Raw genomic sequence first — 13,959 nt, 5'->3', positions numbered from 1 at the left:
TGAATCACTCCATGGAGTGAGGTGGAACTGACTCCGAAACATGTCTCGAAAGAGGGATTCCAAGCCACATCTTTCTGTGTAACAGAAAATAAACAAGAGAGGTAAACTTAAGCCCCCCAAATAGAAATTTGAAACCTCTCTGTTAATTGTCTGTTTTTATACATGAATTGGGGGGTAGTCACAGAAGGTAATTAGAATTGGTTTGTAATCAATGTATTTGAAAGATGAGGGATAATAATGAGGCCAATAGCCAAAGCTCTAGTCTAAGTTCTGGTATAGCAGAATACTCTAAAGTGATTACATCCAGTATCTACCCCGTTACCAGTTCATCATCAGCATTAGAAATTATTTTAATAGGATTTCAATGAAATTTGTAAATAGTAGGCCGCTGAGTCAAGAGAGAAAAATCACATGAAGTACACAAAATAACAAACACATTTAAAAATATATATATGATATTTATTTTTCACTTTTTACCTACTTGATCACTTGCTCTGTTATTACATTTATCAGCTTTCTGAAATTGAGTGACAAATATTCATGGAAGATCAATTATAATCCAGGTACCTCTGAGGCCTATATATGAAAATACCATGAAAACGGGACTCGGTTGGTTTACAGAAATAAAAAGTGCCATCTATTCCTAATGGCCGGTGTTTGGTTTGGCAGAGTGTGTCTGGGTCGTAGTGCTGCCAATGGGTGTATTAAGTACATTGATATCAGATACTATGACCAATGATGCTGTGTGACTTTTAGCCATAACAAACATACTGAAATCTACTTCAAAAAGTAAATTTTTATGACGATATCAGTTTTTTAAAGTATCATAAATATTCAGAGAGTAAATACATGGAATCCTTACTCTGAGTAGGAAAAATGTGTTTTAAGATTTTTGACTCAAAAATATGAAAGAAAGTCTGTTTATCATACTTAGAAACTTAGCTGCATAAAAGTAAGCTTATTTATTTAGCATTCTACAGGAAAATGGAGGCAGAGCAGCCTTCGGAGGTGCAGAGGCTGGGGCAGGAGGCGGCTCAAACAGGCCATCCATCATGTCCCTGCAACTACACTGGCTGCTCCTCTCCCTACATGAAGAGCCATCTCAGAGTTTATAATGTAGTTTCCATGAATATGACATTGATGCTACCAAAATAAATGTCTTTAAAAAGCAACTGCAGGCTTCCACGGGAACATAGAATACTCCTGGCCTAAGGTTCTTCCTGTGGGAGAAGCTTCCAGTTCACTGAAGGATCAAGTTCATCATCAAAAACATCCAGCTCCTGCTCCTTGGAGAGCTCCAGGAAAACCTGAAAGGGAGGGGCGAACCCAGAGAGGCACCTGTCACTCTGCCTCCTGCAGCTCTGAGGGAGGGCAGAGCAGGCACATCTCACGCACTCAGGTTCCACAGATGGTGCAAATCCAGGAATGGGACCCACCTGCTCCAGGGTGGACTGGGAGAGGCTGTACTCCTCCAGGTGGAAGCTCTGTTTGACTGTGGGAGGATGGACAAACATTAGTGGATCATGTATTTTTATATCTAGATGGCCTCGTAAGTCAACGTGTAGTACATATAATACGTTGTTTTTTTGACAATTTCAATTTTTGGTGAAGATAATATTTATTCATGACTTAAGCACATCATCCAGTTAAAAACAAACTGAGAAGTTTACTTAGATTTTGGGGGAAATAATGGCTCTTGTTAGGCTTATATGCTGTGCAGTTTTTGAAATCTGGATTTAAGGGAGCACATGAGGCTGATAAGGCTTTCTTCCTGGCATGGGAGCTGGTGTTTTTGCTCATCCAACACAGGAAGATGTGGAAGGAAGACACATTTTGAAAAAGGTCACCTCTGATTATACAGAATATCTGAGGTTTCCTAGGGAGTGGCTGTGTACAGGGGGCTCTTTCTAAAAGCCACTGCAGCGACTCCTTAGTTAGATTGAAAACCCTTCTTTTTGACCAAAATAGATGGTGAAGGGCAGTTAGAGTTTGGATAGGAGCCCAGCAGAATGAAAATATGCTGGTTCAAGTTTGAGACGTGTACTGGGGTTGGTGCCAATCTAGGGAGTGCAGGAAATGACCACATGGCCTGGAAGGTTGGGTGCTCAGAGAATGGAAAGAAGATTGTCAGCAGGAGTACAGATGCTATCAACAGGAGTCACGGGGTCTTCTAGAACCAGGAGATCGAATTCTCTTCCTTAGGGCAGGTGACAACTGTGTGAAGATATCACGGAGCAGTGACAATTAAAACAGTACAGAGTGGAGTTCTAAACCAGCACCGCTCCGGGTTGCAGAGTGCAAGGGCTAAAATGGCAAGGAGAACGTGACCCTCTAATAACACATGGGGTGTGGTCAGATGAAGTGCAATAGACCCAAGAAGATTGGTTCAGTGGCCAGACGGAGCCAGTTTCTTCATATACTGGCCAAGGCAATAAATCAATATACCAACTGATAGAAAATTGAATTTTAAGTATATAGGCATGTTCCAATAGAAAGCATTTTCTTTAAATGTACAAATAATTAAGTTTGGACTTATGCAAAAACACATGGAAAGAAAGCCCCGAAAAGCAAAGATAAAAATCACTTCCAACATTCTCTGCCACACACAGATTCTGGTGTTCCTAAAATTCAATTTGAGGTTTCAATTTTTAAATTTAATGCATTAGGTCACATTTCATTTTTCACAGGGATAGATTGTATGTAATTCAGAGATATCTTCTTTTCAGGGTCTTATTTCAAAGTCACGGTACTTACGCTTCTCTAATTTGAAGAAAGCCTGAGCTAAGGGTTTCACGTCCTCCACTGGTAACTTATAAACCATCAAAGAAGAGTACCTGAGAGGAGAGGAGAGACCACTCACGGCGAGTGTCAACTACCTGTCAACATTGCTCTGGTCTTTCTACCTTTTATAAACATGGTTAAGAATGGTTAATGTTGAGACCCTGCCTTAAAATAAAACAAAACAAAAAGCATTTGGGAGGTAGCTCAGTGGTAAAGTATCTCTGGTTTCAATCCCTAGTGCCAAAAAAAAAAAAAAAAAGTTTAATGTCATATTAGATGGTATCAGGTTGAACAGCTGATCTTTAGAGTTTCTTCATCTTATTTAACTGAAAATTTATTCCTGTAACTAGCAGCTCCTCATTCCCCTACCAGCTCTGTCCCTGGAAACAACCCTTCCTCTTTGGGATTTTATAAACTTGACTATTTGAGCTACCTCATAAGTGGAATCATGCAGAATTTGTCTTTATGTGACTGGCTTATTTTATTTAGCAGAAAGTCCTCAAGGTTCATCCATGTTGTTATGTATTGCAGAATTTCCTTCTTTTTAAAAGTGGAATAGTATTCCATTGTTGGTATAAAATATAACAGTTTTTTAAGAATCTGTTCATCTGTTAGTGGACACATAAGTTGTTCTCATGTCTTAGCTATTAAAAAACAGTGCTGCTTCAGTGCAACCACTCTGGAAAAAGTATGGAGATTCCTCAGAAAACTTGGAATGGAACCAGCATTTGACCCAGTTATTTCACTCCTCAGCATACCCCCAAAGGACTTAAAGTCAGCATATTAGAGTGATGCAGCCACATCAATATTTATAGCAGCTCAATTCAAAACAGCTAAGCTATGGAACCAACCCAGGTGCCCTCAACAGATGAATGGACAAATAAAATGTGATATATATATACACAATGGAATATTTCTCAGCAATAAAGAAGAAAGAAATTGTGGTATTTGCTGGTAAATGGATGGAACTGGATATTATCATGATAAGTGAAATAAGCCAAATGAAAGGCCAAATGTTCTCTGATATGTGGATGCTAACACACAATCAGGAGGAGGGGAGAATAGAAGGTCATTAGATTAGACAAAAGGGAATGAAGGGAAGGGAGCAGAGATGGGATTAGGAAAGACAGTAGAATGAATTGGACATAACTTTCCTTTGTTCATATATGGATAACAAACAGTGAAACTCCACATCATGTACAACCACAAGAATGCGGAGTTGCACTCCATATATGTATAATATGTCAAAATACATTCTACTGTCACATATAACTAAAAAGAACAAATAAACAAATTTAAAAACAGTGCTACTTCAATGAAGATGGGAGTTCAGATCTTTCTTTGAGATCTTGATTTTATTTTTGAGTATATATACCTCAAAGTGAGATTGTTGGGTCATATGGTTATGGTAGCTCTCTCTCCTTCCTTCCTTCCTTCCTTCCTCCTTCCTTCCTTCCTTCCTTCCTTCCTTCCTTCCTTCCTTCCTTCCTTTCTTCCTTTCTTCTTTCTTCCCTCTCTCCTCCCTCCCTTCCTCCCTCTCCCTCACTCCCTCTCCCTTTCTTTCTTTTTGGAAGAACCTCCATACTGTTTTTCATAATGGCTGTTCCATTTTGCATTTGCACCAATAGTGTGCAAGTGTTCCAATTTCACCACATCTTTGCCAATAGTTGTCTTTTTATTTTGTTTCAATAGTAACTATTCCAACAGGTGTGAGGTGACCTCTTATTGTGATTTTGATTAGCATTTCCCTAATTATAAGTGACATTGAATGCTTTTTTCATACACATGTAGTGCGTCTTCTTTGGAGAAAGGTCCATTTGAGTCATTAGCCTATTTTAAAATCAGATTGTTATTATTTTGTTATTCCAGTATAGGACTTTCTTATAGATTTTGGATGCTAACCCCTTATCAATCAGATACATAGTTTGCAAATAGTCCTCCGCCCTGCAGGCTGCCTTTTCACGGTGGATTATTTCCTTGGATGTACAGGATCTTTTTAGTTTGTGGAAACCCCACTTGTTTATTTTTGCTCTCGTTGTCAACACTTCTGGTGTCCTATCCATGAACACATCCCCAAGATCAATATCATAGGGTTTTCACTTAAATTGATTTTCATGTATAGTGCAAAAGGGGGTCCAATTCTATTCTTCTGCACGTGAATATCTGGTTTCCCAAAAACTATTTGATGAAGAGACTGTCCTTTTCCCACAGTGTATTCCTGGCCCGTTTGTTGAAGCCCAACTGACCATGTTGGCATGGATCTCTTTCTGGGCTCTCTGTTCTCTCCCATTGGTCTGTACTTCTGTCTTTATATTTGTATCACTGTGTTTTGATTACTATCGTTTGGTATCTGGGTCTTTATTTCAGTAGAGTGTCCTTGGTGTGAATGAAAAGTCTAGGGTGAATCTCTAACCAGTGGGGTGGTTCCCAAAGAGGAATAGCTGCAGGGAGGGAGAGTAAGACAGATCTGTGTCCTTGGCATCTTGCATGGAAGTGAGCTTGTACGAAGCAGATGTTCTTCCAAGATTTTGCAGAATCACCTCCCACCTAAATTTCTAAGCTGAACACCTGATCCTTGTCTTCCTCCTTAAATTACGTTCTGAAACTGTCAACTCTTCAAGTTCTCCAACAAGGGTAAAATCTAGGTGTATCTTGCAGGACCTCCACACCTCTTCTCCCCCACCAGGCTCACACTGTCTTCCCACTGGACAGTAATATCATTGAGCTTCTGATTGGAAGATCAGGACTTCTGTAAATAATGCCAGCAATAGTAATTTTAAATACTCTATTTTTCAGATAAATGTTTGTCTCTCTAGCATTTGAGAATCTTATATTTAGATTTTATTTGGTAGGATAGCATTTCATATGGTTATAGGGTATCTATTCTCATCTTTTCGACTCATTCCCTGGACCTCTGTGATAGAGTTCCACGCAGTCACAGGTACACATTGAGTTATAGCATTACTTTTATATTTATACTCCACTGTAGAAACATATTTTTCTGCCTTGTCATTATGACTTACTCCTCTTCATTTTCCTTTTTCTCTCCTAACTCCTAGATAATTTCTCCTCTGCAGGAAATTTGAAGTGTGAAAAATGACCTAAAGTTAATCTTTGACTTTGGCTATATTAATTTTCATCAGAATGGTGCCAGTATGCAAATCCATATAAAATTCAAAGTATTAATAGCTTTGAAACAAACAATTAGATTGACATCTTGGTTGTGTCACTTGTTAGCTTAGTCATGGCACCTAATCTGTCTCCCCATCAAATTTTTCCCTCTTTATACAGATAATAATTCATCTATGAAACGCCAGACTCTCATAAAACTTTTGAAATTATCTCCTTTTCTTTGGAATAACAGTTATCTACTTTGAAAATCTCTGCAAGGATTCAAGAAGATGACCAGAGACATGGATAGTATCTGGCATATGGATAGTGGCCGAGGCTTTTACACCAACTCTCTCTTCTCTGACTTACTTCCTACAGTGTCCAGTGAATAATCTTTCTTTGACATTTCCTTTACAAATCGATGTAACTGACAGGGCAAAGAGGACATTTGGAACCATCTTTACCTTTCCTGCCGAGCAGCCCGGGGGAAATGCCTCAGGATTTCTGCATGGAGGGCCTCCATCTGTGCGAGGGTCTTCACCTTCATCTCCAACAGGTAATCTTTGCCAAATTTGCTTTTTAGGTGTTGGATGGAGCCAATACACCTAGAGGTCAGAGGAGCATGACGTCATAAGAGGAAGGAAGAAAAGGCGTATGGTGCAATGTTTAAGACCCTTGGTTTGCTGCTGGCCAATCCCAAGGTCCTCATGTTAAGCCTAGGTGCAGCCTCACTGGCTGATCATAGTGATCTCTCCCAGTCCACAGGAAAGACCTCCAGACATGCACCTCGTGGTCAACTGTGGCCTCATGACAGGCTCTCACCTCAGCCTTCCAGACACCATGATGGCCACGCGGTCACACACTGCCTCTGCCTCCGCCATGTAATGGGTGGTCAAGATGGCGCCCCTCTCTGTGTTCCTAATGATGGCCTGGATTGCCTGCCTGTATTATCAAGAGAGTATTTGTAATTTAGCAAATCTTTTTTTATTAGTCATCAATAGATAGAAAAAAAAAGAAATCTTCACTGGGAATAGTTAGCACAAGAAATTAAGCAAGGGAGGACTCAAGAAGATAGGGAGGATGGGCAAGGCGAGCCAGGTGAGAGCTGCTCAACCAGAAGGTGAGGAAGGTGCGTTGGAGAGGGGCGTTTACAGAGAGCATTGTCATGACAAGGCTGCATTGAGAGAGAAATGCTCAGGAAGAAAGGCTGCGTGGAGAACAGAAGGACACAATCATCAACAGTGTGGTCTCAACCTGGTGGGAAGAAAATACATGCACAGTAAATAGACACAACAAGATGAACAGTCCCAATGTAAGGAGGACTACTGTGCTCACACAAGTTCTGGGTGCCACCACGGGAGTGGTGCAGAAACGTCCATACTAACCTAAGACAGGTACTGAGCCACTGTAGTACCCAGAGTGAGCTCCTTCAAGCCCTATTGATGCTTATTCTTCCTTCAATGAAAAATGATTGTGAAATGTTATCAGGGAAACTTTTTTGGTCAAATATTGGTTTTACTAAGGAAATTGATAATGTGTGTGTGTGTATGTACGTGTATATATATAGATATAGATATAGATATTTACATTGAACAATTTAAGAGATAATTTGTAAAGGAGGAAAACAGTTCACACACTCCCTGCCAGGTGGTCTGTACCAGCCCCCATGGGGGGTAATGCTCCTCACCACATCTGCTGCTGCCCCTCGGGGTCCATTCCAGTGGATGGCTCATCCAGAAGCATCACTGACGGGCTCCCCAGGATGCTCAGCATGAAGCACAGCTGGAACGAGAGGGGCAGTCTGTCCTGCGCCTGTCTGCAGGGCGCACAGAGCCACCTGAGCCCTGTCCCATACCTTTCTCTTTATTCCGGCTGACAAGGTCTTCACGGCAGCCTTCAGCTGGTCCTGCAGCTTGAACGCATCCACCAACCTGAAGAAACCCAGCAGAGCCTCAGTCTGCTCCCCAAGGCCAGCTGAGGGGAGGGGAGGCTGGGAGGGCCAGGTGGGGAGCAGAGCTCAGAGGCCAAGTGGTGGGGGAGGGGAGTGCATATCACCCTCTGGTCGGATCCCCACCCACAAAGACAGTGCTCTTTTGAAAGATATCCAAATTATTGTTCCATCGCTTAAATTGCAGTCTTTTGGATAAAGTTTACTAATGAATTTTCTCTCCTCATTTAATAAGAGAGAGAAAAAAAAACAACAACAATGTTTGGAAATCTGAGTAAACCAGTTTCCAGGTGGGCATCCACCCAGCACGACCCGGGTGGGTGTTTACAGCCCCCGGTCCTGAGTTTCCCGTGGATGCTGTCACTCCAGTCTTCTCCCCTCCCTGACACAGAAGCTGCAGGCGCCCCGTGTACCTTGCAATGGCGAGCTCAGCATCACCTCTGCTCAGCCCCTTCACGGTGGCAAACACCTCCAGGTGCTCCCTCACGGTCAGGTTGGGCCACAGCACATTCTCCTGAGGACAGTACCCCAGGAACCCGGGGGCGTCCCCTCCACTGCTCCCTTGGAGTAGCACCTGTGCATAAAGGGTCCGACTCAGAGCCTGCATTCGGCAGTACTTCTCGGAGTCCCTCTACTGCAGCCTTTTCTTCACCAACCTAGGTAGGCTGCAGGGCTACCTGGAGTTTGATGATCTGTGATCATGTGCATGGGAGAAAGCTTGTCAGGGTCAGTGCCTGTAAATCAACATGTGTGCAGCCAGTGTTGTAACCCGAGTTGAACACGGAGGATCCCACAAGTGTGGTCGCCCTGCCATCGTGGTCCCCAGTGATGGCCAATGTTTTCAACACTGACTGAATAAGGCCCCTTAATTTAATGACCCACTTTTTAGCTTTGCTCATGGATGAAATCTCTCTGGGTGCCTCCTACATAATGAATGCTGTGCTGACCACCAGGACAATGGACCGTGGGGTAATGAGTGCCCTGTGGTTTGGAGTTTTCAGTCTATCGAGTGGATCAGGCAATGGAGAAATGAGTGGACAGAACCAAGACGGGCCAGAAGGGGTGCTGGGGTGGACATTTATAAGCCCGGGTGGAGAAGAACAGGGGAAGGGACTTTGGTGTGGATGTTCAGGGAACCTGTCTGCTGAAGGGATCATTTCAGCAGAAGAGAAGGTGCCAGTCACGGACGAGGCTGGGGCCAGGGGATCTGAAGCAGAGCAAAGGCTGAGAGCAAAGTCCCATGAAGGCATGAAGTTGTTCTTGGACCCGAGGCAGAGGCAGCAGTCTTGCAGCAGAGCGAGCAAGGGGAGAGGGACAGAGGTGTAGCAGAAGGACATGGCAGTCCACTCCTGCCACCACCCATAAGACAAGGGGGAGGTGACTTGCCAGTCCCAGAGCAGGGTTAGCAAGAGAATGACATGGCCGAGAACATCCCGCTGGTTGATCCCATTCAGCTCATTTCTGGACGTGCCAATAGCTGACTTTGTATTTCAGACCTTACTTGGGTTTTAAAACATTTTGTCCCAATATAATCAAGGAGCAGTTATGTCTCCTTGACTCGAACGCTTAATGAGAAATTAAATGTTGACTTTGGGTCCAGGTGGTGACTGAGGTGGAGTCACTACAGAAGCAGGGAGTCCAGTTAGGGTTTGCTGACTCACCAACGTTTACTCAAAGGTCCCCTTGATGAACACTTGCTCTCACTAGGCAGTGGCGGTGGTGTCTGAGGCTGGTGAACACCTGTGTTCTCTCCTCTTAGTAGGCTACTTGTCAGTAGTACTCCTGGCTGTGCGTTCCCTCTGGGCTTGACCACCCACCCCTTTCCATGGGGCAATTCCACAGACCTCCTCCTTTATATTTGGTCCTGTGCTCCCCTTGGACATTCTTTCCCAAAGGAGTTTTCAAGATTCTGCCAGAGAATCTCAGAGAAGAGTTTTATTTCTACCCCATGATGTCTCTCCCTTTGATAAACCTGAGCTTGCCCGGCCACTTCAGTAGATGAGATTGAAGTACCAGTCCACTTCACATCCCTGTGGCTCATTTGTCACCATTCACTAAGAACATTCCAAGAAACAGTGTGTTTTCATAAAAAAAGAACATATTTCAGGAACAAAGTGCTTTCAGAAGGACAATGATGATAACCAGTAAATATTTTGGGGTTTTTTTAAAGCAATTTAACTCAAGATCAAAATATTACATATTGGAAAGATGATGATGCTCATGGATTTTTGATTTCTGATCTGATGCAGAAAATTCTTACTGCCTTTGACATCATGGATAATTACTCCCTTTCAGGACTTCAGTTTTGAGTGTAGCTCTGTGCCAACGTTTGAAATATTCTTCTATATGTGCTATATTCTACATATTGGTCTATCATGTAATGACTGAGTGGCACCTTGCTGTTTATAAAATCATCACAGCTTACAAACTTATTCCGAGCACCACTCGATGACATATGTCCCATATAATTCACCTACCTGGCCAGCAGTTGATTTCGTGTCTCCAGTTATCACCTTAATGGATGTACTTTTACCAGCTCCGTTGTGTCCTAACAACCCTAAAACTTCACCTGGAAAAAAAAAAAGTGGTGACAATGTGATTTAATTGTAATGGTAAAATTAAGAATAATAATCTAAAGTCTGACTATGTGACTAATATTTGCCGTGTGTTTTGTAGGTAGTATCTCATTTCATTGTCACAACCATCCTGAGAAATTATCATAATCTCTTCTTATGTATTTGGGGACAAAAACTCTCAAAAATGAGGTTATGTGCCCAATGTCACATTGATGGGAAGAGGCAGAGCCACTCTTAGAAGCCAGGAGTGTCAGAGTCTGTCTCTTGTGATCCTAACCACTGTGAGACAATGACACAATTTGAGGCCATCGACCACCTCTTGGTTGAGATTACAGAAGATGCTGGAGCCTCCCCAGCCCGTTCTCTTGTGAAAAATCATGACCACTAGGAAACCAACTGTGTTTATTCCAGAACAACCTGGCTCCAGTGGGTCCCTTGAACAGGCTCAACGTAGACATGACTGTGCCCCGAATCATGGGGCAAGCGAATTAATTTAACTTAGGAGTGAGACATGTGAAAAGAGCTGTCGAGGCCACCTTCACGACCTGCAAGGGAACTCAGACATGGTGCCTAAGCCCTTCTCCCCAGGAACCTCGGAGCTCTAAGGAGCCACCCCCGGGGAAGTGTCCAACCTTTCCTGACACAGAATGAGACATTCCTGGTGGCTACTTTGCTCTTCCTCTTAGAGAAGCAATGCTTCTTCTTTCCCGGGTACTCCTTGCGCAGACAGCTGGCGACAATGACTGGCTTCTGTGAAGGTCAAGTGAATCGTGTCAGACCTCTGTTCTCTCCACTAACAGCACCAGCTCTCTCCCCATTGCTTTGACCCTTTGCGGCCCAGGCCTGGCGTCAGAGACGTCCTTCTGCTAGTAGGGGATGGGCGTATTGGTCGTTCTCCTAGACTCGCACTTACTTTTGGAGAGGAGACAGTGTCATTTTTCTCTCCTACAAAAGCTGCTACTCGGGAGCACATTATTTCATACAGCCTGCCCGACTCCTTGGAGCAGGAGCATAGGGAACTGGAAAAGCACTTGACTGTCTCAGCCTCAAAGGACAACACTGTGTGCCCTGGCTGGGATCTGACTCTGAATTTTGTCCCGTGCACTTTCTCCAACAGGTAGGGACGTGCATTGCTTCTTCGGGTTTCTGAAAGCCTCTCCTGGCTTTCCTCATTTCAGTTGCACTTGGCTTCATATATACTCTAAGAAACACACAGAAGGCTAACTTGACTTTCCATCTGCCCATTAGATGGGAAAATGGCGACAACCTATTAAAGAAGCCATCCTCATGTAAGGCTGAAAGAAAATCAAGTGGTTTGAGAACTGGTGGATGCATACATCACCGAGCATACATATACTGTGATGAAAGAGCCACTTGACATGTTTTACCTCATTAAAGTCTGTGGAATTCAAGGCATCAGCCGTTCTCAGTCTTTCCATCTGAACGTCTTCATCCTCCTCCTGGGGTTCTTCTGGATTTTGACACACATCACCACTTTTTGGAGAAATTCTAGAGTTGAACACATCCGTTAACAATTGACTTCTGGCCTTCTTCCTGGTATTAAGAACACTGCATTCTTTCAAACTTATGCTTGAGGAGGCTGCACAGTTAACAGACCACCATCACCTCCCTTGGGTGCAGTGAGCTCTAACTCCTTCGTAAGCTCCCTGCTTCTGTTAACAGCAGGACTGCCCCGAGCGACCCTCTCGTCTCAGGTAGCTTGCATTCTACATACCTAGAGAAATAATATTTTTTTCTATTTCAGGGTGGGTAACTGAAGCCCATTATCTGACAAAGAATTTTTATATCATAGCTCCACGAAGCAATTTTTCTGAGAATTTTAGCTCTGACAGCAACACATTGGTATTATGTTCTCATGGGGAAAATGAGCCAGATTCTTTAGAATCAGGACTGGTTCAGCAAATATAAATTAGATGCTTGGTCCATCATTGAAGCCTGGCCATTTCTTTGGAATCCATGCATGTTTATTCTTTCTCGCCATCCTAAGTCTGGCCTGTCACATTCAGAACTCGTCTGTTTCTGGTCTCTCTCTTCCCTTGATTTCCCTGTTGGCAGTCACTCTCTGACTCTCTGTACTAGTGAAAGACGAGACCTAAATGGTATAGGAGACACAGAGGGTCACGGTAGCATCACTGAATGGTTCACAGAAGTCACTGCCTCCAAGTCCCATCTATACCTGAACCAGTCTGTGGTCCACCATCTGATTGCTCACTAACTCATGTCGTTGGCCTCTTGGCCACGCTATTTCCTCTCCCTGGATGGATAGCATTCCTCCAACCACCAAGCTATTCAGATCAATTGTTCCTTAAATGGAACCAGCCAGACTTACCTTTTTGCGGGTGCTCCACAGGACAGTGTTGGATAGAGCCTCCCACCCACCCTCAGTACTGGAGATTGAACCCAGGTGTGTTCTACCACTGAGCTATATCCGTGGACCTTTTTATTTATTTGCTTTTAAATTTTGAGACAGTCAGGGTCTTTCTAAATTACACAAGCTGGCCTCAAACTTACAAGCCTCTGGCCTTGGCATTCCCAGTAGCTGGGATTCCCCGTGTGGGCCCCCAGTCCCAGCCTGGAGATTTTTGTATCTAATATTTCAGGTCTGTTTCCTGCCCTGGATTGCAATCTTTGGATTAGGTATCTGAAGTCTCTTTATTTGTACTGGTACGTTGTTCCTACCCCATCCCAACCTAGCACAAGGCATGTCTTTGTGAATTGATTGCTTCACATACAAGAGAAATATCTTAAAACATTGATCAATGAAAGAAAAGAATCCATTTGATTTCTTCCAACCTAAAGAAGGGATCCTTTCCCATGGGTTTCTTTCCAAATTTCCATTCCAGACATCGGAGAATAAAAAGAAAAATGATAACATGAAGGAAGGGCTGGGAATAAAGAGAGAAAAGAACAATTAGAAACACAAAAAGATCATGGTTTAAGTATCATTGATGAACTAGGAGTTAGTGGACTTTACACAAATGTATTTAGGGAAAGCATTACAAATTTCCAATAGCTAGTAGGTAAATCAGGATGCTATCATATTAATTTTCAATCTTATTTACAAAACCACCAGAAACAATTACAATTATGTGATATTGCTATATCATTTCAGTCGAGGTGTTCTCAAAATTTAGAAGTACATTATCTTCTCAGTTCATCCTTGTAAAATAACTTTCCCAGATTTTATAAACATTAAATCTCCATAGACCACAGATATTGTATCTCTGCTTTAATTAAAAAACAAACAAACAAACACTTCAGAGTGTGTTTAAGAATTGAGATTGTTGCGTACAGTAAAAAGCACAATAATTACAAAGGAAGAGTGTGCTCTTACAATTAGGAAGACCAGAAATAGTTCTCTAGTATGTTGTTCATCATCGAAGACAGTAAACATGAAAAGCTGCAAGAGGAAATAAAACCATTAAAAAGGAAGTTTTTCATTGCATGCATCTTATCCTCATCAATTTGAATCACCCCCAAACAGCCCTGCTAGCATTTTCTCTGATTTTTCAAGGAGTGTCA

At 42.7% G+C, this 13,959-nt stretch overlaps 1 protein-coding gene across 8 annotated transcripts in view; it reads right to left on the bottom strand.

Moving 5' to 3' along the window:
- Positions 1-437: 437 nt before the first annotated feature.
- The window catches only part of LOC101960680 (ABC-type organic anion transporter ABCA8), a 93,825-nt gene continuing 80,303 nt past the window's right edge, over positions 438-13,959 (bottom strand). For 7 of the 8 annotated variants that reach the window (XM_078041794.1, XM_078041792.1, XM_078041793.1 and 4 more), the window contains 13 exons: positions 13,772-13,837; positions 13,231-13,322; positions 11,805-11,925; positions 11,049-11,166; positions 10,318-10,409; positions 8,254-8,414; positions 7,748-7,823; positions 7,580-7,674; positions 6,715-6,834; positions 6,357-6,497; positions 2,755-2,834; positions 1,437-1,492; positions 438-1,307 (listed from right to left, as the gene is read on the bottom strand). In XM_078041794.1, the coding sequence (XP_077897920.1) occupies positions 1,209-1,307; positions 1,437-1,492; positions 2,755-2,834; positions 6,357-6,497; positions 6,715-6,834; positions 7,580-7,674; positions 7,748-7,823; positions 8,254-8,414; positions 10,318-10,409; positions 11,049-11,166; positions 11,805-11,925; positions 13,231-13,322; positions 13,772-13,837 (1,317 nt within the window). In that variant the 3' untranslated portion in view covers positions 438-1,208. The remainder of the gene's footprint in view (positions 1,308-1,436; positions 1,493-2,754; positions 2,835-6,356; positions 6,498-6,714; positions 6,835-7,579; positions 7,675-7,747; positions 7,824-8,253; positions 8,415-10,317; positions 10,410-11,048; positions 11,167-11,804; positions 11,926-13,230; positions 13,323-13,771; positions 13,838-13,959) is intronic. The other variant, XM_078041795.1, reaches the window with a different exon arrangement.

Source organism: Ictidomys tridecemlineatus, chromosome 3, assembly GCF_052094955.1.
Source record: "Ictidomys tridecemlineatus isolate mIctTri1 chromosome 3, mIctTri1.hap1, whole genome shotgun sequence".
In the NCBI taxonomy this organism is placed as follows: Eukaryota; Metazoa; Chordata; class Mammalia; order Rodentia; family Sciuridae; genus Ictidomys; species Ictidomys tridecemlineatus.
This window is presented reverse-complemented; position numbering and strand designations above follow the sequence as displayed.